We start from the raw sequence: 27788 nt of genomic DNA, 5'->3' as shown, positions 1-27788 counted from the left end.
GAAGCTAAGCCACTTGCTTAGGCTCACACATGGTCTCTCTTATTTGCTACCATGCTCCCCAGCACCTAATACAGTTTCTCTCACAGCATGGTCTCTCCATAAATATTTCAAGAATGGTTGAAAAAAAAAAAAAAAAAGAATGAATTGCCGCAAAGCAGAAACATAGATCTGTTTTCCTGTTTCCTAGTTCTTGCTTTTTCTACACTGCCTGTCCAGCATGTAAATTTGTATCCGAAGCCAGTTACACTATATAAATCATTAAATCTGTGAGCCCTAAGGACTGTTTTGATTCTATGTAGAAACTATTCTCCAGGGAACTTTCAGTCATACTTTCATAAGGACAAAGGATAACCTTTTAGTTTAGGCATCTCTGTTACTTTGCACAGTGCCACATAGTATAAAATCAAGACTTCCTTTATCTCCTAAACGCTTCATATCTATATGATTTTGCATGTAAAATAGCAACTAATATACTGAATGGAAGAGTCAATGGATGTCTTCTCTCCAGCCCGTTTAGATTACATCTCTAATAATGAATATTGGTCTGATAGTCATCCTCTTACAATAAAATTGGTTTTAGTTGATATGATGGGATTTTTTGCAAAATTCAACAACATAATGGGTTTATGTACTCTTGCTTTGGAGAGAAATTTGAAAAGAGCATGCCCACAAAATATTCTGTGAATTACAGAATGGAAACCAGGACATCAAAGCTAGAAAGAAAAAAGAATGATCAAAGGAAAGATCCAGAGTGGCTGAGGGGTAGGCAGGAGAAACAGACAGACAAGTACCTGAACCTGTCAGTGGTGGGTGCTGTGGCAACAGTTCTCTACTTTATTACATTACATTCTTTTTTTTTTTTTTTTTTTGAGATAGAATTTCACTTTTGTCTCCCAGGCTGGAGTGCAATGGCACGATCTGCGCTCACTGCAACCTCCGCCTCCCGGGTTTAAGCCATTCTCCTGCCTCAGCTTCCTGAGTAGATGGAATTACAGGCACCCGCCACCTTGCCTGGCTAATTTTTGTATTTTCAGTAGAGATGGGGTTTCACCATGTTGGTCAGCCTGGTCTCCAACTCCTGACCTCAGGTGATCCACCCACCTCAGCCTCCCGAAGTGTTGGGATTACAGGCATGAGCCACACCACACTGAGCCTATTTTATTACATTCTTATATTCCTTTTTTTTGAGAGAGAGTCTGACTTTGTCATCCAGGCTGGAGTGCAGTGGTGCTGTCTCGGCTCACTGCAACCTCTGCCTCCTGGGTTCAAGAGATTCTCGTGCCTCAGCCTCCAGAGTAGCTGGGATTACAGGCATGCACCACCACGCCCAGCTAATTTTTATATTTTTAGCTGAGATGGGGTTTCACCATGTTGTTCAGGCTAGTCTCAAACTCCTGGCCTCAAGTGATCTGCCTGCCTTGGCCTCCCAAAGTGCTAGGATTACAAGTATGAGCCACAGCACCTGACCACAGTTCTCCATTTTAAACAAAATTAAAACTCAAAGTCACTTCTATCATGTTCTATCAGATGCTATTGACGAAAGGTTACTTTGACAATTGATTCATTCTCTTTACATTTCATCAGAGAAAAAGAGGCAGTAAAAAGCAAATTGTTCTAGTACCCAACTTCTGGTTTAATCAAGAGGTAAAATCTCATTATAATAACTAGTGCTTCATAAATATTTGAAGTTTATTCAAACTGAATATAGAGTAATAGAAACATAGTTTTAACCCCTAACTAATATTATGTGAACCTTTTGATAACATTTAATTTTTTTTATGGTAATATGCTCTGTGCTACAATTTAGTCATGTTGTCCAGGTTCATACCCTCCTCAGCATCATGAGAATACTTTGGTTAAGTATATATTACCACCAATTCATACAAAAATAATTATAAAAGAGATGGGAGTTAGTGTGTATCTTTCTAAAGTCCTTAGAATTAATCTTAAAAAATATATCTTGTTTCTCAACAAAAAATTCTCATCATTTTAAATTTTGTTGTTTTTTGTAATACAAAGTAGAAAACTAAAACTGCACTCAGAAAGATGGAGGGAGCTGTTAGAAAGGGGTAAAGATATTTGTCTTTTAATGATGAAATGGTCTTATAAAGTTCTTAGAATGGTAGGATTTTCATTTTTCCTACACCTTCATCCTCTTTCACTGTACTGGTTCATCCCCCTATGCATACAAGATATTTAAGTAATTCTCATTCTTAAAAACAAATTCTGTTGTATAATAGTATAGAGTTTTAGTGTGACAAGATGAAAAAGTTCTTGAGATTGGCTGCACAACAATGTGAATGTACTTAACAATACTTAAGTGTACAGTTAAAAATGATTAATATGGGCCAGGTGCATTGGCTCACCCTGCAATCCCAGCATTTTGGGAGGCTGAAGCAGTAGGCTGTCTTGAGGCCTGGAGTTTGAGAGCAGCCTAGGCAACATAACAAGACCCCAAGTTTACAAAAATAAAAATAAATTTTAAATGCTTAATATGGTAACTTTTCTATTGTGTATAAGTTATCATAATTTTAAAAAAATTAATTTTAAAAAGCAGCTCCTTCACAAACAACCTGCTTGAGACTATGGTCTACCTTTGCCTTCCCTTCAGCACCTCCACTCCTCATTTATTTACTTCTCCTTCCATTACATTCCCATTTCTCACCACACCACTCCAACGAAACTGCCCTAGGATTTCCAATGGCCTGTAAAGCAAAGGCCAGTTTTTGTGTTTTATCTTCTTGGATCTCTGTAGCATGGGCCATTGTTGGCCACACTTCTTTCTTGAAAATTTATCTTTCCTTATTTTTCAGAACCCCCCTCATGTCTGATTTTCCTCCTCGTCTGTGTATGATGGCTCCTTTTCAGTCAACTTTTGTGTGTCATAAATGTTGGTATTCCCTAGACCTTCACCCTTTGCCTTCTCTCCCTACTGCACGTATTCTACCTAGCTCATAACTTCTCATGCTTTTACATTTCTGCCTAGTCCACTCCCATGAGCTCCAGATCCATATTTCCACCCACCTACTGGGTGTCAAGAGAATATCTCACAAGCAGCTCAAACTCAGCATCCAAACTATACTCTGTATCTTTACTTCCAAATCTGCTCCCATCCAGTACCAGTATTCCCTACTTTTTTTTTTTTTTTTTTTTGAGATAGAGTCTCACTGTATCCCCCAGGCTGGAGTGCAGTGGCATGATCTTGGCTCACTGCAACTCAGCTTCCCGAGTAGCTGGTATTACAGGTACACAGTATTATGCCTGGCTAATTTTGTGTTAGTAGAGATGGGGTTTCACCATATTTTCCAAGCTGGTCTTAAACTCGTGACCTCAGGTGACTGGTCACCTTGGCCTCCCAAAATGCTTGGATTACAAGTGTGAGCCACTGCGCACAGGTGGTGCCATTATCTAATGTAGGGGCCGGGTACACTGGCAAACACCTGTAATCCCAGCACTTTGGGAGGCTGAGGTGGGCACATCATGAGGTCAGGAGATTGAGACCATCCAGGCCAAATCCTGGCCAACATGGTGAAATCCTGTCTCTACTAAAACTCAAAAAAATTAGCTGGGTGTGGTGGCACGTGCCTGTAGTCCCAGCTACTTGGGAGGCTGAGGCAGGGGAATCGCATGAACCCGGGCAGTGGAGGATGCCGTTAGCTGAGACCGTGCCACTGCACTACAGCCTGGGCAAGAGAGCAAGACTCCATCTCCAAAAAAAAAAAAAAAAAAAAAAAAAAAAGAAAGATACTGGCACCACCATCCACCTGGTCACACAACCCAGCAACCTCAGGGTACTCCTAGACCCCTCCCCACATCCCACATCTTACTGTTTACCAAATCCTGTTGTTTCTATACCTTAAGACATCTCAAATTCATCTCCTCTCTCCATTCCCATCACTTTCGCCAGTGCATACTCTCCTTATCTTTCTGAAATGGATATCTGATAATGTCATTGACAGATTTTAAAAATTCTAGTCTCCTTATGCATAAAATAAAATTCAAAGTCTGTCATAGAACATGTAAGGACTCTCTTTATCTCTCTAAACTCATTTCCTGTTATAGGCTTCCTGCACACCAAAAACTCAATTTAATTCCAGAACTCATAATCCTTGTACAACTTCAAATTTTTACAAGCTATTATCCTGCTCAGAATGTTCTTTCCTCTCTTATCTTCCTGGTCCTCCTATATATTGTTCATAACTCAGATATCTGGGCCCCTGTGTTAGGCTCTTTTTGCACTGCAATATAGAAGTAGCTGAGACTAGGTCATTTATAAGGATAAGAGATGTACTTGGCTCATGGTTCTGCAGTCTGTACAAGAAGCATGGCACCAGCATCTGCTTCTGGTGAGGACGTCAAGAAACTTACAATCACGGCAGAAGTGAAGTGGGAGCTGGTGCATCACACAGCAAGAGAGGGAGCGCAGGAGCGAAGGGGGAGGTGCCAGGCTCTTTTAAACAACCAGATTTCAAATGAACTCAGTTTCACCAAGTCATTCATGAAGGATCTGCCCCCATGACCCAAACACCTCCTGCCAGGTCCCACCTCCAACACTAAGGATCACATTTCAAAGGGAAATTTGGAGGTGACAAATATCCAAACCACATCATCCCCTGTGAACTTTTGCCTGACCCATCCCTACTCCTTTCCCACAGACACAAACACTGCACTGACCCACAGAAAAGAGGCCACTCATGTTCCCATGTTTTATAATTTCATTTATACCTCAGGCCATAAACCTTGGAGTCACATTTGAATCCTCTTTCCTTACAATCCAAGTCCAATCCTTTAGCGAATTCTGCGGGTTCTGTCTTCCACATATATCCAGGATCTGACCTCTTCTCGTTACCTTTACTGCTACCACACTGCTCCAAGCCACATCATCTCTCACCTGTATCCTATATTATTGTGAGAGCCTCCTCACTGGTCTCCCAGATTCTGCTCTTCAAACTCTTCACCCTATTTTCAACCCAGAACCCATAATAATTCAGTTAAAATTAAACAAAAGAAAAGATTATGGAACTCCTTTGCTCAAAACTTATCAAAGGCTCCATCCCACCCCAAGAAAAGCCAAAGTCCGAGTCCTTCCAACCTCCCACCAGGCCCTGCCTGGCCTGCTCCTCCTCACCGCTCTTTCCTTCCTACTACTCTCTTCTTGCTCTCTCTGCTCCAGCCTCCGAGTCTTTGCACATGCTGTTCTTTCTGCCTGGAATGATGTCCTCCCGAATATCCACGTGGCTCATTGCCTCCTTCCCATAGGTTTTACTAAATTATTACCTCTGTCCCAGCACCAAGACTGCTATTTCTAAATGCTGTTTTCTATTAAAATAGCCCATGTCCCTTTGGAAAAATAGCTAACCAAGTCTGGGGCAGGAATTATACCAGAAAGCAAGGACTTTATCTAAAATTACTAGGGTTGTGTCAAAAGGACTCAGGAGCCAACCTTAAGTGGATCCTATTGGCCAAAGTAGAAGTTTAAGCAGCAATAAAAATAATAACTGCAATGGATTGAAATGTATCAGGTACACTGAGCTCTACATAGTCATCATGCTACTATGAAGAAATAACTGTTTACCTTTAGAACCAATTCATTATTGTGAAAACACACAACAGGGATAACAGCAACACTCAACCTCCCACTGCTGCACAAACTGTACCACAGGACAACCAAATCGTTGATGGGGAAAAGTCTCTTTAAAGTATTCCAAATAATTAGCTGGGCATGGTGGCACGTGCCGTAATCCCAGCTACTCAGGAGGCTGAGGCAGGAGAATTGCCTGAACCCAAGAGGCGGAGGTTGCGGTGAGCCAAGATTGCGCCATTGCACTCCAGCCTGGGTAACAGGAGCAAAACTCTGTCTCAAAAAAAAAAAAAAAAAAAAAAAAAAAAAAGATCCCACTTATTGCCAGGCACGGTGGCTCATGCCTGTAATCCCAGCACTTTGGGAGGCCAAGGCAATCGGATTTATGAGGTCAGGAGTTCAAGACCAGCCTGACCCACATGGTGAAACACCATCTCTACTAAAAATACAAAAATTAGCTGGACATGGTTGTATGTGCATATAATGCTAGCTACTCAGGAGGCTGAGGCAGGAGAACTGCCTGAACTCAGGAGGCAGAGGTTGCAGTGAGCTGAGATTGTGCCACTGCACTCCAGACTGGGTGACAGGGTAAGACTCCGTCTCAAAAAGGAAAAAAAAAAAGAGGTCCCACTATTAACAACTTTTGTGTGTGAAACTATAGCTATCATGTATTCCTATAGAGACTTATAATTAAAAAGTTACCTTTAAAAAAAATAATAATAAAAAATAAAGTATTCCAAATAATGAAAGACTAAACTAGGTAGCATTTGGGTATCACCATTTTGCAATACCTCACAAAGGAATGAAGCTAAACAATAATCACCAATGACTTTTCACATTACAAAAGGGGGTAGAAACATATATTTTGTGCCTTCTGATGGAAGCACACATCACATAGTCTGAAGTTGTCTTGCCAAAAATGGAAACTTCTAAACCTAATTACCAGTTTATGGGAAAAAGAGATGATGGCTATACAAGCTAAAAAATATACAACAGGAATGCAATCAGTAAAATCCAGTCTGTATGAAACTAGATTAAAACAATTAATAAAACAACTCAATTTCTTGAACAAATAAATTGCAGAGAAGAAAAAAGAGAATGAAATATCTATAAATTGAAAGATATTTAAAAGATATACCAACAAAATTAATACCAGGACCTTGAAATTCTGATTCAAACCAATTGAAAAGAAATTTTAAAAAAATAAAAAAATTTGAAAACTGAATAGATATTTTATAATATTACAGTATTGTTAATTTTTAAGGTGTGGTAATAGTATTCTGGCTGTAATTTTTCAAAAATCCTTATCTACTGGAGACACACACTGAAATATGTACAGATGAAATCTGGGGTTAGTTTGAAAAAGAGGAGGAATGAGTGCGGTACAGATAAAACAAGATTAGGGATGAGATTATAACTGCTGCAGCTGGATGGTACGTGGGGATATGTTTTATTATTTTACTTTCTATATTTGAAATTTTTTGCAATAAAATGCAAGAAAGAATCCTGGTGAAAAAGTGGGAGATTGTTTGATGATGTGCAGTGGTTATATGCGGTATTATTACTTGTATTTAAGAAATGTAACTATTTCCTGAGTCAGGAGCAATATGCAAAATGGACTTCGAGAGTTAAAAATATTTGCTATAATTTGGCAAGGTGATCGTCACAAAGTAGGGTATTTCATTTTAGGGGCAAATAGCCAGAAAGAAGAACTCATTTGCCAGAAAAATATAAGTAATTGAACAGTAAACTGATCAAAGCTAAAAATAATAATAAAACTGTTACACCAGTGTAATAAAGAAAAGTATATTCACCATGCAATTTGTCTGTAGTGCAATAATCAGGCAGCAATATCAAGGTTTCCTTATATTTCCCTGTGGAACTTAACATTAGATGTAGAAATCAGGAAGGACCACACACAATGTCCAACATGCAATATGCTATTGTGGTTTGATGGTTTAAGGCACACTCCATAAACCCAACAGTGACCAAGCAGGAACCACATAAATTGGACTGAGTAGTAATGGTAGTTTCTGCATCACTGGGGACCAGAGAGTCAGGGCAGGAAGGATGGAGCTAGTTGGATAGGGTGGAAGATGAGCATTCAGTTCTCTATATTGTTTCTAATTCTCCATTAAAACAGAAGTCCATTGATAAAACTCAGGAGAGGGGGCACTCTGGTTTTACGTATCTTAAAATACATGCCCAAGGTAACTATTGTACACAATGACATGTTTGGCCAATTCCAAGAATGACTGTATTTATGTATTCAACTTTAGTTATAGATGAATGTATGAAAAGATTCTTTATAACATGACAAAGTGTTCAAAATATTATGACATTTTGATGTTTTTAAACAATCCTTGTTCATGGTCAATTTCAAGGTTAAAAGGAGACTGTAAAATAATGGATTTTGGGGGGAGTATGGAGGGTGTGAAAAAACTTAAAAAATAATAATAATGGATTTTTATAATTGAGAGGCCATAGATATGGTAAATCACAATACTTCAAAAATCTTGGGGTAAAATGTTGCGTGTTATATGGCAATTAATGAATCTAATCTCAGGAATTCAAAATTGTTTTCCCACCAGCAGTAGACCCCTGCCTAATCCTTTTTATGATCTCTATAAGCCAAGATACTAAATCAGTACTCTTTGGTATCAGTGTATGCATATTCAACAAGTCAAAGTTGTCAACAAGTCTGGAAAACTGTATCAAATTTTCTTGACACTATTTGACATTGTGCTTTGACAGTCTATCAGCACTACACATACATGTTTTATCAAAAGATAAATACTGATTAAAATTAATTCAGTTGAATTTGTATTTCTCTACCATCAGTAACAACCTCTCCCCTCTCTCCATCTGCTTGCTTACAGATATCCAGAGATAAAAAGGACCCCTGTGGTACAAGTTGGGAGGAGCAGAGAAAAAGGGATGGGTGTATCTGAAAGTGTTCCAAGAGTATTTAGAATACACACTCATTGAAAAAATGCCCTGTCCCTTCTTGTGGAGAGCAGTAGGAGTCAGTCAGAGCCACGGTTCTCAACTCTGACTGTGCATTATAATCACAGGGCCAATTATAAAAAATACTAATGCCCATCCGAACCCTCAGAGATTGGAATTTAATTGGGCTTGGGGTAGGTTTCAGCCATGTTTTTTGTTTGTTTGTTTGATTTTTTGAGACGGTGTCTCTCTCTGTTGCTCAGGCTGGAGTGCAGTGGTGCAATCTCAGCTCACTGCAACCTCTGCCTCCCAGGTTCAAGCAATTCTCCTGCCTCAGACTCCTGAGTAGCTGGGACTACAGAGGCACATCATCACACTCAGCTAATTTTTGTATTTTCAGTAGAGACAGGGTTTCACCATGTTGCCCAGCCAGGATGATCTCAATCTCCTGACCTCATGATCCACCCACCTTGGCCCCGCAAAGTACTGGGATTACAGGCATAAGCCACCGCACCCAGACTCGGCCATGTTTTTTTTAAAGGCCAAGATTATTATAGAGTGCTGCCAGGGCATTAAGAAGATCTGAATTCAATTCTTTTTTTATGATCTTAGACAAGTTAGTGAACACTTCTGAACCCCAATGTATCTGTAAAATAAAGGGATTGTCTTTTCTTTCTTTCTTTTTTTCTTTTCTTTTTTTTTTAATCTACTTCACAAGAGCCATGGTGGGGGAAAAAAAAGAATAAATATGTGAGAACTCCCAACACAGACTCTGGCACATAGGTGGCACTCAGTAAGAGTGAGGCCTCAGCCTCCCAATGTGCTGGGATTACAGGCTTGAGCCACCACATCCAGCTACTCATGGCCACATTTTAGGCCTGCGGATCACTTTTGCATTGAAGGGTATGGTGGAAGTTTCTTCCACAAGCAACTTTTAAGGTAGGGAAAATTGGGAGGTAATAAATCCTGCTTCCAAGTAAATGGAGATGCAGTAAGGGGCTTTTCCGACACAAATTTGCTCTTAAGAACAGTTCTGTCCTGTTCCCACCAGGAACAGGACAAAATATCCCATGATGTTTGTACCCATGAGTGATAGACCCTTGGAGGGCAAGGTAATTTGTACATCACCACACTATGGCAATAATCGGGGCACCTGAATTTAGGCATTTTCTTCCTAGACCACTGCTATGGACTGAATTCCCCCTCCCAACTCAATTTGTATGTTGAAGTCTTAATCCCTAATAAGATGGTATTTTAAGACAGGTCCTTTGGGGTCATGGAAGTGAGGCTCTCACGATTAGTGTCTTTTTGTTTGTTTTGTTTTTGAGACAGCCTCACTCTATCGATCAGGCTGGAGTGCAGTGGCTCGATCTCAACCCACTGCAACCTCTGCCTCCCAGACTCAAGTGATTTTCATGTCTCAACCTCCCAAGTAGCTGGAATTACAGGCATGCCCCACCACACCTGGCTAATTTTTGTATTTTTAGCAGAGATGGGGTTTCACCATGTTGGCCAGGCTGGTCCCGAATTCCTGGCTTCAAGTGATCCACCTGCCTTGGCCTCCCTAAGTGCTGGGATTATAGGCATGAGCTATGGCGCCCAGCCCAGAATTAGTGTCTTTATGATAAAAGACACCAGAAAGATTGCTTGTTCTCTCCCTCTGTCTTACCATGCGAGTAGGAGAGCACCCAGGCAGCCATCTGAAAGCCAGAAAGAGAACCCTCAACAGAAACTGACTGCTGACATCTTGATCCAGAACTTTCAGCCTCCAGAACAGTGAGAAAATAAATTTCCGTTATTTAAGCCACACCATTCTGGTATTTTGTTATCGCAGCCCAAGCTGACTAATACAACCATCCAGAATAGGTAATAAGATTAACTGAAAAACCATTTTCAATAAATATATGTAAAATCACTTACTTTGAAGGATTGATAGCGTTCATCATTTAACACAGCTTTAACTTCAGAACTTTCTCCATCTTCAATAATCTCCTACATGGACAGTTGAAAAATATTTTAAGTTAATGATATAATCACTGTCTAAAACTCTCAAATTCATGGATCTAGTAGCTTGGTTTCTCGTGAAATGCCCATGCATCTCTTGCAGGGGTATTTCCCTAACTCATCTGGAGAAAACAAGACATTTCCCTACAATCTTGAAAATGCTAGCTCATCATATATCCAAAGACCCCTTTCTGATCCTTATGAACAAAGATACAGAATGGTTAGGATCCAAATCTACAGAATCCCAAACCAAAATATTCACTGAAAAATGTATGTCCAAATATTGGTGATAATTTTTTCTTCAGTGAATGTGACCTTACTGAAATAAGAAGACTTTTCCATTGGGAAGGTTCATTTTGGACCCACCAAAAAGCCAATCTACATTCAGGCCCTTGTGACGTCTAGCTCAGAGCCCCCTCCTCTGAGTAGAGTTGGAATCATTGTCCTTGAATAATATGCCTTGCGCTTGACTATATGGAAACTTACTACCAGATGACCGGCTTGCTTTGCTGGGGAATCCTTAAACACCATTCAGTAAAATAAACACAATCCCTGGTGCTCTCCGTGAGGAGACATAGAACTAACTCCACTGCACATCACACCCACCACTGCTCTAAGGAGGAGCCCCCGGGTGCAACTGAGGTCCTCCACAAAGCCTATGTTTGAAATCAGACCATTTCCCTACTGTCAAGCTTTTAGGTTACTTGAGTCTTTCACTGTGATTAATAACAATATGGGAGAGTTCTGTTTCTACTAGTCTGCTCCATGTAGCTCCAATTGTGATAATATTAGGGTATGAATTATACATAACAGGCCTCTATCTATCTGTATGTTATCAGTAAGTAGCTAGTCAGGCATGAGCCGGGCAGGAGAGGGCTTCCCCCAAACCAGGAATGTCAGGAGAGCTTCAGGTGATGGTCCAGCAGTTATCACACTGTCGCTCTAAAATGATAATTGGTTGCAGCCATGCTAGAGAGAGGCAGTTCCTTGATGGTATGGCAGTTGTCACGCTATAAAATGGTAATTGGTTACAGCTGGCGCCAGGGAGAGGCAATTTCCTAGTAGATAAAAATGCTTGAAATTGGTAATCAGCAGCTTTCAATAAAATCTCAGGAACTGGGCAAGTGGGCATGAGCATGCACATTAAGGGACAAAATGGCAGCATATGACTTCCTGGGGGCATTTCACTGGAAAAGGGAAGACTGCCTCAGGTGAGCATGCGTACAACTCCAGCAGACAGACTGCGCATGCTCCCCTCCCAAGGACAAGGAGGGGACTGCGCATGCGAGCGGCTCATCCTAAGGGAAGTGTCATGGGAAAGGGGACGCAGGATCCCAGAAATATGATAACATATAAAACCCTAAGTCAGAAGGGCAAACGCTGCTCTTGTCCTCCAAGTTGCCTGCTTGGGTCTCTTCCAAGTGTGGTTTCCTTTCTTTCCTGCTCTAAAGCTTTTTAAACTTCCACTCCTGCTCTGAAACCCCCCTCAGTCTCTTTTTCTGCCTTATGCTCCTCAGTCAAATGCTTTCTTCTGCTGAAGCAGTAATTGAGGATGCTGCAGACCCGGAACGGATTCACCGTCAGTAACTCTGACACCTGCCACCACTAACATGTATTGGTGTCACGTGACTAGGATATTCACAACCCCTAACGTGTATACACACACACACACACACACACACACACATACACACACACACACACACACACACACGTCTATACGGTCTAAATAAACACACACAAACAGACGGGGGAGAGAAGAGAGATGTATTAAAGAAAATATGTGATGCACACCATATCTGCATAATTGACAGGAAAATCTGTTAACTACATCTCTCTCTCTCCCCTAGCCCCACCTACCTATTGGGAAGTGGGACAAATCCCATTTCACCCTTACCTCTATAATACCCTTCACCTTGGACCCCAGGCAGGGAATTCCTTCTGTGTCCTTCATACTGATGATTGTGAATGGCAGAGATTTCAGTACAGAAGCTGCTCTCATAAATGTCACACAGGAGTCTTCATTTTCTCTAAACTCACAATTTTCAGCCAGTATATCAAAGGCATCCTGAAAGGTAAAACCAGATAAGTGAGAGGTCTGCTTCCAAGCCCCTGAGCCAGTGATCACTCACAAACACCTCTTGCTCTCCTTTAAATATTGGAATACCGTCAGAATGGGGTCTCCCTTACCCTTGTATTCCTCTCTTGTGTGGTGGAGTAGAGTTGAATTGAAAAGACAAGCAGAAGAGCTCATTATAAGGAAACTTGGAGTACACTACCGTTATACATTCACAGATGATTTAACTAAAAAAAAATGCTTTGGTGCTCACAACATCTTGTTAGTCATGACTCGGCATGATCTCTCCTTCTGTGCTCTTTCTACTAGCCTGTGGCTAGAATTCTGCCTTGATCACCGAGATCCCCATGAAACACAGTGCTTAACACAGGCTTGTTGAATGAATGAGTGTAGTTGTGATCACACAGACCCAGAGCCAGGGTTATTTAAGGTAGGGCATGTTTGCATTTCTAGCAGGAGGGTAAGCAGCTGCAGCTGTGTGATCTCATGCTCAGCATATCCAGTAGCTACAATTTCCTGCGTCTAGAAATGAAAAGCTCGGTGTGGATCTACTACTACATGTTTCATCCAGCTAACCACTGACTCCAGGCTAGCAGACAAGCAGTTGTGAGCTTTTAGGGCCATTCAAAACACATTTACCAATCTGAGGGCTGAGTGGAGCTTTAGATATTACCTATCCAATTTCTTTTTGAATAGACGAGGAAACGGGCTCAGAGAGATAAATTGACTTGCCCAAACTCATGAATATCAGAAAGGTTGGAATCTAGGTTTGCTTAATTTTTCAGTTTCCCAGCAAACGCTGTTGATGCATTGTTGTTATTTCTATGTAATTTGCTCTTACTATGTTTTGGACTAATTACAGTATTTGGTTGTTCAGAGTATTTGCCTTTGACAAGTATTGTGCCCATTAATGAATGACAACTCTGTAAATAGTAATCTGCTGTCTCTAAAGAATATAATCTAAATATGTTTGTCCATTTCCAGGAAGGAAGGAGACCCATTCTTGATAGAAAAAAGGATAGAAGAATCAGAGGTCAGGCTAGGGTTGTGGGTAGGTGGAAGGAAAACTTTTCCAGGTTTTCAGAAAAATGTATAACTTGCAGGTCCACAGAAAGAAGCTACACGCCCTTCTTTTGCTCTGACTGTTGGTGTAAAGTCCCATTACCGTGAATATCTGGTTAAAGTTGTTTAAAGTGGTTCTTCTCTGACATGCATACTGGGAGATCTTTTGTACAGCAATTGGTGGAGTCTTCGGGCCTGGGTTGGTGCTATCTGAATAGTCTCTTCCCACCTAAACAAATGCATAAGCATCCATTTTCAATAAAAATTAATAGTAATAATAGATAAGTATGGAAAAAATTTAGAAGTAGTCTGTAGTTGGAGGATAAAATAATAGGAGACCCAAAATGTATGTTAGATACATCTCTAATATTTGAACTTGCTATTGTTAACATGCATTATTTTTGAAATCAGAAAAAACATGAAAAACACCTGTCAATTAAATATCATTTTCCTTTTCTATGAACTTATGTAGTTATAGTTCAAGCCCTCCTCCTAAAGATTCTAGCACAATTGCTCAAATATTTGGAACTGAGAGCTTAACTTTATCTTTTTTTTTTTCTGAATGATCACAGTAAAGAAAAAAAAAAAGGAATCTCCTGCTTTTTTGGCTGCCAGAATATCAAGGTTTAAATATTTTGAAATATTTATGTATAAATGTGTTCAGGAAAATAGCTACCACTCATTCGGTGCCTACTATACTTAACACACTGTGTTAAGTGCTTTACATGTATGTTATTCTAATCTTCCTGACTATTTTATGAGGCTGGCATTATTGTTATGTCATATTATAGAGGAAGAAACTGAAGCTCAGTAAAGCTAAGTGACTTGCCTAATATCACACAAGAAGTAAGCAGAAAATCTAGGGTTTACCCCAGATCTATTGATTTTAAGCCTATGTTTTTAACCATCAAGCAAAGAACAATGAAAGTCACATCCATGACACTTACAACAAGCTGGTGTTTCCCAGTCATCTCCACTGGTTTCCCTGCTCCTATACATTCTATCAGCCAGGAGACATCAAGGAGCTCTGGTTGTGAGCTGGCTTGTATCTTCTGTACCTGAAGCCACTCCAGAACATCCGAACCCGTGTTGTTCTCTGCTACAATGTGGGTGACAGAATCACTGCAAAATGCAAGAAAGAGTTACCAGCTGAAGCATCTTTCAAAATCAGAAGCTCTCCTCTTTCCTCAAGGTTTCTGAGCATTCCATCTGATGGAGAAAGACACATGCTTGACCTAACCATAGGTGGGGAGAATTTAGGCCTCCATGCAAGGGAATTATTTTAATTAGTGTGGCAACAGTGGTCTAAGTTACATGTCAGATGCATGAAAAATAAAGACAACATTAGCAGGACTGAGGTGTCGATGGAAAAGCAAGGTCCAGAGAAGATGGAAGATGAAATTGCTCTTAAAGCAGCACCTAGCATTCCATATGTGGTTTTAGGATTCTGCCCCGTTTTTACTTGTGGAGGACTTTAATAATCCAATGGCTTTCAAACTTGTTTGACTGTGACCCATAGTTAGAAATATGTTTTATATCATGATCCAAAATAGACGTAAAAATAGGTACAGATGTAGCTATGCTTATATGGATTAAGCATCTGTGTTAATTCATTTAGGCTGCTATAAAAAAGTACCTTAGGCTGAGTAATTTATAAACAGCAGAAACTTACTGCTCACAGTTCTGGAGGTTGGGAAGTCCCTAATTAAGGGGTCGGCAGATTTGGTGTCCAGTGAAGGCCCATTCTTCATAGATGGCACCTGCTATGTGTCCTTCCCTGGCAGAAGGGGAAGGCAGCTCTCTGGATCCTCACTTTTAAGGACATTAATCTCATTCACTCGGGTGAAGCCCTCATAACCAAGTCACCTCCCAAAGGCCCTGCCTTCTAATATCATCACTTTGGGGATTAGGTTTCAGTGTATGAATTATACACATAGAAACACCCTATTAAATGATCTCACAATTTATTATTATTATTATTGTTGTTGTTGTTGTTGTTGTTGTTGTTGTTATTATTTTGAGACAGCCCAGGCTGGAGTGCAATGATGCGATGTGGGCTCACTGCAACCTCTTCCTCCCAGGTTGAAGTGATTCTCCTGCCTCAGCCTCCCAATTAGCTGGGATTAGAGACACCTGCCATCACTCCTGGCTAATTTTTTATATTTTTAGTAGAGATGGGGTTTTGCCATGTTGGCCAGGCTGGTCTCAAACTCCTGACCTCAAGTGATCTACCCACCTCGGCCTCCCAAAGTACTGGGATTACAGATGTGAGCCACCATGCCCAGCCCACAGCTTATTATTAACAATAAATCATATATGACCAGCCTTTGAGAAATTTTGTTGACATGTTTTCAAAGCACAATTCTATAATGTGAGATGGGCAGGGATCTTTTTCCTAACAGCTACTAAGCACTTACCACGTTTGAGGCATTGGCCAAGTGCTTTACCTGTATCATCTCATTCAGCTCCTCAATAAGTGTTACATCATTCACACTTCAAAAATGAGGAAACTGAGGCACAGAAAGGTCAAGTAACATTCTAAAGGTCACACAGCTGGACATGATACTCACCTTTTTTGATTGTCTTTTCCGGGTCAAGTATTTTATTTCTAGTTTTTAACAAGTCTTCATGGTCAGCATTATATTATTGGACCTAGTGATTTTTAAGATCTTTCAGTTCAAATAGTCTGTGAATTTGAGCAAGAGCAAGAGCACACAGCATACCCACGCATCTAAGAGAAAAAACAGCAATATTTTCTCTCCCTCCTCCTATTTTATTTTCTTGATTTCCTCTTCCTTCATTTTTTTTTTTTTTATCGAATCTGATTCATGAGGTATTTTTAAATTTACTATTATATGGACAACCCTAGATTCCTTGTGGTAGTGGTGGTGGGGATAGTAGCAGGAGGCTGGGTACCAAAGAAGAAAAAGTAAGTTCCTGGACATTAGTATCTTAGATGAAACAGATGGCTAATGGTGTGAATTATGACAAGACATACGGCATGAAGATCTGCTGTGTTCAGAGAAGGAAAAGAATGCGGTATGAGCTGGGAGAGGTGGCTGGCTGGTGGAAGAGCTGGGCTTGTGTCTAGTCCTGAATGACATACCTAAAAGGCAGAACTTAGGATTCTCCTGGAAGAAAAGGGTCAGGGGTCAGAAGGACATGGTGGAGAATGGCCTGGGTTGGAGTGGAGAGTTTATATTGGGAGATAATTGTAGATTTGGCTGAGTTGGTAGAGACAACTACATTCTAGAGGAACTTAGAAGCCTGTTGAGGAGGTTTGATCTTATTTTCTGGGATTGTGGAGCCAGTTAAGGTTTTTGTGAGCAGAGCATTAATAGCACTACAGTGTTATTTTAAAAGACAAGTCTGGTACATACAGTGATTTAGAGGGGAGCATAATTGGGTAGGGAGAGTTGTGGAGCTGCTTAGGAAGATGAAATAATAGAGTAAGTGTGAGAAGATTTTAACCTAGTCAGGCACAGAAAGGCAGAGGAGAAATATGGTGGACATCTGCATCAGCTCACCTATGAAAGATGACGTGGGGGAAGGAATCAAGGGTTATTCCAGCATATTAATCACAGTAAAGTAATGGCACTTTTCGTAGAAAGTTGCGTCTCTTTGGGGGGAGGGGCGGGGCAGTGGCATTGAAGTTGATTTCAGGCATGCTGCATTTGAAGGATGGCAGGAGATCCAAATTAAAATATCTGGTTGACTGGATCTGAGATTGGTGCTCGAAGAGAGGTGGGGGCTGCGGTCAGAGCTGAGACCCTTTGGACGGCAGGATGTCCAGTAGGGCCAAGCAGAAATAAGTCGTGGCAAGGCAACATTCTATAAGGGTTAAAGGAAGATGGATAACTGCTTCTTTATTCTAGATCCATATTATTCCAAAATTTATTTACAATATAATTCCTGAAGGATTCTTTGGATCAAGGATTAATAGGAAATGTTATTCCATCTATATTTTCCAACTATATTTCTGCCCTTTGGAAGGAAGCATTATTGTTATATTATTATACTTATTATATAGCTGAAGAGGAACCCTGGGACCCCTCACCACCTGCACTCTTATTACCACCCCCCCTTACTTTCTCCTCTCCTGGGATTCTCCAGGATAGTGTGGGAATGTCTGTGCTCACATTGTGAGTGAGAACCACATGCATTTCTTAGTTAATACAAGCAAATTTGTGGATGATAGGCTGTACATCATATGAAGGAAGACTCTGATTTAAACCCCCAATTCCTGCTCATTCAGCAACTAGCAAACAAAACAAAACAGCAATAGTAATCTGAAGCACACACAAAAACCAAAAAGTCAACAAACAAAACCTCTTGAGTCAATGCTACTCAGGGCTCAGTATTGACTGCCACAGGTTCCCAACAAGGTAAGTTAGGAAATTGTAAGTCAGCATTTAGAAATTTCCATTGTAATTTGACATCACCAAAATAGTTTTATTGTGGCTTTTAAGAAAAAAATAGAGGCAATGGTCTTAAACACATTTTTAAAAAACCGGTCCTTTGCCACAAATAATTTTAAAAATTCTATTGAGAGAATAATTTGTTGTGGCCCAGACTATCTTTCCCATCATCTTGTGTTGCCTGAGTTCAGCTGGTCCTCTGCATATGGCCAGCTAGATCTGGGCTGTGATGTGCTTCCTCGTGTCGGGGTTGTCATCAGCCCCTCACAGACCATTCAGTCTCTGATTGTGTGTTGTTCACTTTCAGCTCCGAGCCCTTACCAAGCAGTATTACTAAGGACACCTGCGGCCTCTAGTGTGCTCTGCTGATACTTTCTTATCACTATCTTGTGGCAGCTGTTTGTCTCTTTGCTTGTAGAGTGGTTTTCTCTCTGCTCTGAATGCTCCAATACTGAAAATGTTAACAATATTAGAATATCACTATGTGCTAGATACTCCGGTAGGCACACTTTACACATCACTTCATTTAATTATCAATAATGCCATGAGGTAGATATGATCATCCCCATCCCAAAATGGGAAGACATAGCCTTGGAGATGTTAAAAATTTCACCCAGCTAATAATCAGTTAGTGGAGCAGTAGTTTGATCCTACATCCGTTCTCATTAAAGTCTATGTGCTGGAATATTACACAGCCATCAAAAACGATGAGTTCACGTCCTTTGTAGGGACATGGATGAACCTGGAAACCATCATTCTCAGCAAACTGACACAAGAGCAGAAAATCAAACACCGTATATTCTCACTCATAGGTGGGTGTTGAACAATGAGAACACATGGACACAGGGAGGGGAGCACTACACACTGGGGTCCGTTGGGGGGAAATGGGGGAGGGGCGGGGGGTGGGGAGGTGGGAAGAGATAGCATGGCGAGAAATGACAGATACAGGTGAGGGGACGGAAGGCAGCAAACCACACTGCCAAGTGTGTACCTATGCAACAATCTTGCATGTTCATCACATGTACCCCAAAACCTAAAATGCAATTAAAAAAAAAAAAAGTCTATGTGCTTGGCCATCTGTGACTTTGTGTTCTCTGGAAAAGGAGGGAGCTGCTCACTTCCTCCTGTTGCAAAAGGAATAACATCTGGATGGGTATCGTAATAAGAAGAAAGCTGATTTCCTCCCAAGAGCAGAAATACGGATGGAATAGCACCTCCTATATAACACCAATAGACACATTGCCCTGCTGCTGCCACATAGAATTTGTGTTTTGCTATTTGATGTACAATGTTATATGGACTAAACAAGAGTGCAGGACATGTAGAACTGCCCCAGAAAATCTGAAAGAACAGTTGCCACACATAGCCACATATCCAGATGGAGCAGCCACAGAGAGGCTGTCAGGCTCTCTGGGCCCTGGGTTTTCCCTAAACCAAGGGAGATAGATGTGCCGAGAGGGAACCCTGGACTCACCATCTAAATTCTGGCCTCTCACTATCCACTTCTACCCCCCTGCTCCATTGCTACCATCTCTTCACTTAGGATTCCTCTGGACACAGCTCCAACTCTGATGGGACATTAGAATGCTGGGGGCCACCGAGGGGAGAGGGCTCAGGGCACTATTAAATAACCAACAATAAATACTGGCAAAAAAGGAGGGGAGAGGCCAGGCATGGTGGCTCATGCCTGTAACCCCTGCACCTTGGGAGGCCGAGGTGGGCAGATCACCAGAGGTCAGGAGATCGAGACCAGCCTGGCTAACATGGTGAAACCCTGTCTCTACTAAAAATACAAAAATTAGCTGGGCATGGTAGCAGGCACCTGTAATCCTAGCTACTCAGGAGGCTGAGGCATGAAAATCACTTGAACCCAGGAGGTGAAGGTTGCAGTGAGCAGAGATTGTGCCACTGCACTCCAGCCTGGACAACAGAGTGAGGTCCTGTCTACCCCCTCAAACAAACAGACAGACAAACAGATTAGGTATACATTAGAATAATAGATGTGGTAAAAGGTATTACAAGAATCGTGACTGTGGCACTCAGATGTCTGAAAAGCCCTGGGTTATAGAATTAACTCATAGACTTCAGTTCTGCATTTTTTTTCCTGAGGTAACAATTTCCCTGTTCTTCTTGTCTTTCTTTTACTAGTTGGTCCTACCTTTTACAATTATAATATATTATAATAATATATAATTAGAAAAACCCTCCATGAGGAAAATGGCAGCCATTTTTCCTTTCTTGGGTATAGACTCCTTCCCCCTCGCTCCCCTCCATCTGACTTTCTGTATTCTCATGGATGATCACCTGCTGTTTTCTTTCCAAGGAGAGGCTATTCCCTGATTTTTCCCATCTGATGTAGGACTTATTTTGTAAACAATGATTTAAATGGTCATTTACAGTTAAACTGAGCTATTCACAGTATAAAAACCCCTCCTATCAATTTCACTTAGCAACTGATCTGTTTCAGCATCCTTGAAACAGAAAGATCAAGCAGTTTTGTTTGGTTTTATCACGAACTCTTACTAGTACCACTAAGGACAGGTTTCTGTTTCCAGCCCTGTTGTACGTATGACTGAGATGATCTTGCCTCAATTTTTTTGGCCCACCTTAAATGGAATTAAGAAAATTTTTGTTAATTTAAAGCCACAAATTTTGAAATAATGAAGTAATTTGGACGAAAGCAAGATTAAAATTTAGACCCTATGTTCATGCTCTTGAATTTGTAAAAATAAAATATTTATTATGTTGATTACAAAAGTAATACTCATACAATTGCAGAAAAAATTTATTACAAAAATTACTCTTGGTAAACACAAATTCCTTTGGGCTGGTTTAAGATTCACCAAATAAATCATTCTCTGAGCAAATATTTCTTGAGGCCTCCTATTAAAATAAAATTGTCTAAGTCTGTAGATGAGGTCTCCACGTGGCCTCCTGGAGTCCGAGAGGGGTAATCGAATGAGGTTAAGAACCTTTGCTCATGGAAAGGGAAAGTTGGAACCCACCCTAGGCAGTGATTTCTACCAGCATTTTAGAGAGAAAGGCTTCTCTCTGAAGGTTTTCAGCAGTCTACAGTCTTGGAAGCAGACAGGTAAAGGGAGAAGGCACTCAAGGTAGTGGGGAAACAGCAAGAAAAACTGTAAAGAAAATCAGAAAAGCTGTGTTTGGATTCTGGACCTGGAAGAGGCCTGGAGAGCCACCAGTTCAACTTTCATTTTGTAGAGCAGATAACTGACGTCTTTCAACTGGTGTTCTGTTTATTTTGCAGACAATGACTTTGAATATTTTGATTTCAGACACCACAAATTTGAAGTGTAAAACATTGCCAGGGATAAACAAACTGGACACTAAAATGGGAAGGATGGTTATATTCAGTCATAACGATGGCAATAGGAAAGAGGCTTCAGTGTGAAGCTAACTCAACTTCATGGGAACAAAAGACATGAGACTTTTTAAAAGCTAAGGTGTGCTGCTAGGGGAAAGCCTGGGGGGGTTGGTCCCAGTTGGGCCCTCTGGGTTTGTTAATTGGTGCTTATCTGGAGAAGAAGCAAACTTTTGTGGTGTAAATTAGAGCAAGGTCCTCTTAAGTTAGGCTCTCACCCTCCACAGAATCTAAAAGTCACAGTTATCTCCTGGAAGGGTTGCTTTTCTCAGGTCCTTGGAATAAAGTTCTGGACGATTAGAAGATTTACATCTCAAAGGGACAGAGAAAGGATTTATCATTGCAACTTTCCAAATAACTGCTTTGAGAGATGGTTCACGGGTCCAACTGCCTATTGCCAGGGTTTGGCTGGAATAAACAGGACCTTCTCCCAGCAGTGATGAACTTTCTCAGGCAGGCATTTTAAAAAGGGCCATCCTAGGGACATGGCCTTAACTGCTAAAAGCCATGAGACAGTTTGGTCCAGGAGAGAGTCTTTAGCAACAATCAGGAGGAAAAAAATCATGCATTTGACTGCCATGAGATTCCCGGGGAATTTTGGAGGTAATGGTTTTGGGATAATGAGTGAGACAGAATCCACATGTCAGACATTATATAGTGACTGGATGGAAAGTGCAAGCAGCCAGGTTAGATAAAACTAGACCAAAATAATACTAGAAGACTAAAGGTAAAGAATTGAACAGGCAAATGCTAATTTTTTTAAAAAAGAAAAACTTGGAATATATGCTATGTTCCTTTTTTAATTCCAGGTGAAAACGAAGGTACAATTCCTGGCTTTCCTGTCTAATTGTAAACTCCTTATTTGCAGAATTCATGTCTTCCACTATTGTGTGTCTCCACAACCTGACAGATACTGCACAGGGTGGGTACTAACAAAGTCCTTTATTGATGATGACATGATGCATCTTGCTTCCACTGAAGACAATGACTTCCAGTGGCACTCTTGTAGACAAACTATGGAAGTCTAGGCAGGATGACAGTATCCCCTGATGGGTGTGAAGATGCTTGAACAGTGAAACTTGGCAAGTGTTAAACTGCTAGGTAGATGCAAATGTGGACAGCCAGACTTCCTGGCCATGCGTTTTCTTCCACATCAGTGATTTGGGTCAAGACACAGAGTGTAAGCTTAACAAATGTGTTTATGGAGGACAGTTGATGACAGAATGAAATTTTAAAATAGCTCCATATATTGGAACCCAGGAAGAAATAAGAAAGTAACAAGCAGTAGGTTCTGATCCTTCTCCAGCTTGACCTGGGTGACATGAAGATTGTCAAGTTGCTCTAAAATGTAGGAAGTTGGCCTTGGAATAAAATTCAGTATTCTTTTCATAAATATGCAAAAATGCCTCATGGGCTTTAGTATTTTCCCTGATCTACATTTTAAAACTAGCTTCCTACGGCACATTGAATGGCATGTATTTTGCAATATAGTGTAAATGCTAGCAAAGCCCCATCCAAAAATGGTGAATGCATGCTGGAAAATGAAAAAGCTCCAGACAGTGTAACATTTTGAGGTACACCATTTCTAGTCTGTGTGTTCAGGCCCAGATAAAGCAAGAAATAGGTTTTTTCTCTAATTTAGTCCTCCTGGCAGCCGAAAAATGTGTTAGGAACTATGAAAATTGCTGCCTGTCAGCTGAAAAAACAGCTTTCTTTGTTATTTTTATGTTTAAAATACATGCTGATTGTAGCCCAGACATGGTGGCTCACACCTGTAATCCTTCGGGAGGCCAAGGGAGGAGGATCACTTGAGCCCAGGAGTCCGAGATTAGCCTGGGCAACATGGCAGAGCCCCATATCTACAAAAATTAGCCAGGCGTGACAGCCTGCATCTATAGTCCCAGCTACTTGGGAGGCTGAGCTGGGAGGATCCCTTGAGCCTTGGAGATGGAGGCTGCAGCGAGCCAAGATCTGGTACCACTGCACTCCAGCCTGGGTGACAGAGCAAGACCCTGTCTCCAAAAAAAAAAAAAAAAAAAAAAAAAAAAAAAAACATATATATATATATATACACACACACATACATATATATATAAGCTTATTGTAAAAAATATATTGGAGGCTGGGCATGGTGGCTCACATCTATAATCCCCGGATTTTGGGAGGCTGAGATGGGCAGATCACAAGATCAAGAGATCAAGACCATCCTGGCCAACATGGTGAAACCTCGTCTCTACTAAAAGTACAAAAATTAGCTGGGCCTAGTGGTGCACACCTGTAGTCCCAGCTACTCAGGAGGCTGAGGCAGGAGAATCTCTTGAACCCGGGAGGTGGAAGATGCAGTGAGCTGAGATTGCACCACTGCACTCCAGCCTGGCAACAGAGAGAGACTCCATCTTAAAAATATATGTGTGTGTATGTGTGTGTGTGTGTGTGTGTGTGCGTGTGTGTGAAAACACAGAAAATAAAAACAGCCATAATCTGTTCCTACTAACCCTACCCCCAAAAAACCACTTATAACATGTTGATGGGTTTCCTTCCTGTCTTTGTTCTATTTGTTTATATCATTTGACCTAGTTCATATTATGAAGAAGGAGCCTGTTCCTTAGGGTTTTGCTGTAAATGTCAATGGCTGTAGCAATTCACAAGAAAATAATTACACTTTACATTTGTATGACTGTTTTAATTTATCAAAGCACATTGACATGCATTATCTCATTTGGTGATCACATCAGATAGGCCATTTATCAGGATACTAAGATCAATGGGGAGAGAGGGGATCTTGCCCCATATCCCATGGCTGGGGAAAGTCAAAGCCAGGATTTGAGGTTTCTAAATTTCTTGTCGAGAGATTTTTTTCCCCTACAATAACTTTTATTTTTCTATCCAATTAAAGTCTATATATTTATGTACAGAAATTCCGTTTGAGACCCAGGACTTCTACTTCCTGTGGTTTATTTTTTGCGCTATAGAACACACTAGTATTTAATGCTTCTGATCTACCAGCCTGGGAAATTTGCCACCATCACATGCACAGCAGCAGTTTGCTCACCATGCACCAGTTCGCTTCCTCTGTCGCCTGAGCAGCTGGGCTCAGTCCCCGGCAACAGGCATCTGCGGCATGTTGCTGCCTCTTCAGCTGTCCTGCCAACAGCAGAAACTTACCTCTCATCATCTCCCTAAGTGCCTGCCTCAGCCATCGTGTATGAGTTCATTGCTGTGTCTATAATAAATCAGTGGGCCCTTGCTGGAAGCTTGGACATTTCAATGGAGAGCTTTCCAGTAAGTGGCATTTCTGGCTCTTTCCTTCCTGCCTGACCCTTGCCAAACTTCTTTACCATGAAAAGCACTTCTAGATTTGCAAAGGCTTTTCATTTCTTTTTTTTAAACTTTTTTTTTTTTTGGCTTCTTTGCCTGTATAATCTTCCTGTCTTCTCCAACTCTAACATTCTATGTAAGTCTCTAAGAGTATGCAGACTTAACAATTAGATGAAATCTAGGATTTTCTCGGAAAGGATGTTAGTAAATGAGATTGAGAGTGGCTGTAAGGGTTCAAAAGAGGCAGGAAGAGAGAAAAAGACCTTGCAAGGAGAGAAATCAGGTGGAAGAAAGACCATAGGAAACTGAGGAATTTCTGAATTGGTTTAGCAAAAAATTAATTAAAAGTCAACGTCATATGAATCATGGTGTTGTGAACATTAACATATTTGAGAATTGACCTTTGAAATATGTCTCCCCAACATCTGGAAGCTGACATCTCTTCTGCATGACATGCTTGTCACTTTTATTTTCAAATGTCAAAGACTATTTTTACAATTAAAATGTCTTTTCACATAAAATTTTTATAGTTTTGCCTGAAAATATGTGGTTGATTTATTCCTTGCCCAGTCAGAGCAGTCAATTGCATAAATCACTACTCCTTCACTGCAAGCCCTGTACCAGTTTAATCTGGAAGCATCACTTATGTCAAGGTTCTAATACCATTTGTTTCTGAATTTTGTTTTGTTTTCTCTTCATCTATTTGAGAGCCAGTGAAGAGCTTCTATAGCAGTCAGAAAAACAAGAATAATTGCTGTTTGAGGTGAGTGGACTAGTGAGTGAATCAATCTAGGTAGTCCAAATGCTACTATTGCCTCTTTGCCTCAGCTCTGATTGCATCTCACTCAGTGTGGTGTTGGCCACCCCTGGATAGAGCTGTCTTAACAGTGAATACATCTTTACCCAGCGTCTCTCTTTCTAAGAACCTCAATAGGACCGTTCTTTGGAAAAACGTGATCAAGGCCACATCTGGGTGCCTGTGGTGAGCCGGCTAGTTATCCTAGCCCACCACAGATGCTGGTTGTCTTAACACACCCAGATGTATAGGTAAGAGCCAAGCAACCAAATCATGCTTTCTGCATCAAAGTGCCCAAAACTTTTTTATTGAACTCAGTGATACTTCATTCAACTTGGTCAAGAATAAAATCGAGTGGTTTTAGCATTAAATTTTCCAATTAGTTTTCTGTTTAGCATCTCTAAATAACTTATTGGAGTGCAAAGCAAAAGATAGAAAATTTGTCTCATCTTTTGGTGCCAACTAGTTTCAATATAATTGTTTTCAGTTCCCACTTATCTAGTTTTCCTTAACTAGTTGTTCTTTGATTTCATATCTGCTGTTCCCCCAGTGGGAAGATTACCTCTTCCACATGTGGAAGAAAACACAGGTTCCTTGGGTTCCCAAGAAGCTGTTCACAAAGCCCCTGCTTATTTACAAAGCGAGATCGATCGATGCCGTCCTACCTGAGTTCGTTTTCAACCCTGAACCCTTTCCTGCGGGCCAGCTCCGTGAGGAATGCTCTGCGGGTGGTTCCCATTTTCTTCTCCAAAATGAAGACGACCAAATCTTGAAATTTGATGTCTTGAGGAGAGGAGGCCGTCAAGGCACCTGTCTGCCTGGGTCTCTTCTTCCGAGGGCTTAAGTGGGACATTCGTAATGGATCCATGGGGAGAGGCTGCTGCTGCCTCTGGCTGGGCCATCAGGTGGTGTCTCCAGAAGGGAGGGAGACTGCCACCCTCCTACACGAAGGGTTTTGATGTCATCTCACCAGCAGACTCTGAAGCCTGGGCAGGGCTTCATGGGTGCTGCCCTGGCAACAGCTTCCTGCCAAAGTATGTTAGGGAATTTTGATCTCTGTTCAGTTCATTTGTCTAATGTGGAGATCATAATGAAGACAGTGAATTAACATGTGTTTTCATCTGCATAATCTCATTAGTTCCTCAGAGTAATCTTGTGAGGAAGGTAGGGCAGCATCATTGTTTGCATGCTATTTATTCCTAAATGTACTTGGGCCCCTTTGTGGTCTTTATTTATTGATCTCTTTTAAACCTCCCAATTCACTTGCATTCTCCTCCTTTTGTAGGCAATTATTACACACCTTACTGGGTGTCTATAATTTGCATGGGTGTTATATTCTGCTAGTGGTTGTTTTGGTTTTACATAAATGGTATTGTTACATTTCTCATTCTGGCAATCACTTTTTTGTTTCACTCTGAACTATGTTTTCCAGGTCTGGGTTCTAATTGCTCTGTTGCTTCTAACTGCTCCATAGTATTTCATGGTGGGCATTTACCACCTGTTCACTGACATAGGTACATTTTATAAGCAAGAAATCCAAGGCTCGGTTATTCAAGATCACAGAATAAGGGAAAAAGTCAGATCTCGAATTCAGTTCTTCGGATTCCAAATGCTATATACATATATCAAAACTGTATCCAGTTTTTTATGTGGATGAAGGTTGTCCACAGAGTAGTCTGTTATATAACTCTAAAATAGGTCTTCTGCAATGGGATGGTATGACTTTCAGATGAGAATCACTGCCATAAAGAGACATTTTCATAACTTTATGTGCAAAATTAAATTTGTCTTTCATTAACGCACTCTATAGATCTCATTTCCTGAACATCTACTACATGGCCAAGGCAAGCACCTACCAGCCTTAGTTGACCAGATCCTCACAATACCACTGTCAGGTGGTCCCACCTTTCTCATTTGGCGAAACAACTTGCTCAAGGTCACAGAGCTACTGAACTGTCACAACAGAGATGGTTGAGCTAGGATTTGGACTCAGATCTGTCTGATTTTAAAAGACAAGCAGCCTTCCTCTGTGCATGTCTTCCCCAGAAACTAATCCGAGCTCTGCTCACCCTCTGTGCCATTTTTTGTTTGTTTGTTTGAGATGAAGTTTCCCTCTTGTCATCCAGGCTAGAGTGCAGTGGTGTGATCTCAGCTCACTGCAACCTCCGCCTCCTAGGTTCAAGCGATCCTCCTGCCTCAGCCTC

At 40.9% G+C, this 27788-nt stretch overlaps 1 protein-coding gene across 3 annotated transcripts in view; it reads right to left on the bottom strand.

Moving 5' to 3' along the window:
* DNTT (DNA nucleotidylexotransferase) overlaps positions 1–26516 on the bottom strand; it is a 47160-nt gene extending 20644 nt beyond the window's left edge. For 2 of the 3 annotated variants that reach the window (XM_003922351.4, XM_010333233.3), the window contains exons 1-5: positions 26250–26516; positions 14618–14792; positions 13774–13899; positions 12429–12599; positions 10448–10519 (exon numbers count right to left, since the gene is read on the bottom strand). In XM_003922351.4, coding sequence (XP_003922400.1) covers positions 10448–10519; positions 12429–12599; positions 13774–13899; positions 14618–14792; positions 26250–26452 — 747 coding nt within the window. In that variant the 5' untranslated portion in view covers positions 26453–26516. The remainder of the gene's footprint in view (positions 1–10447; positions 10520–12428; positions 12600–13773; positions 13900–14617; positions 14793–26249) is intronic. The other variant, XR_012512905.1, reaches the window with a different exon arrangement.
* Positions 26517–27788: the final 1272 nt, after the last annotated feature.

Source organism: Saimiri boliviensis, chromosome 12 (genome assembly GCF_048565385.1).
Source record: "Saimiri boliviensis isolate mSaiBol1 chromosome 12, mSaiBol1.pri, whole genome shotgun sequence".
NCBI lineage: Eukaryota > Metazoa > Chordata > Mammalia > Primates > Cebidae > Saimiri > Saimiri boliviensis.
The sequence above is the reverse complement of the archived record's forward strand: the minus strand, read 5'-3'. Positions and strand labels throughout refer to the sequence as shown.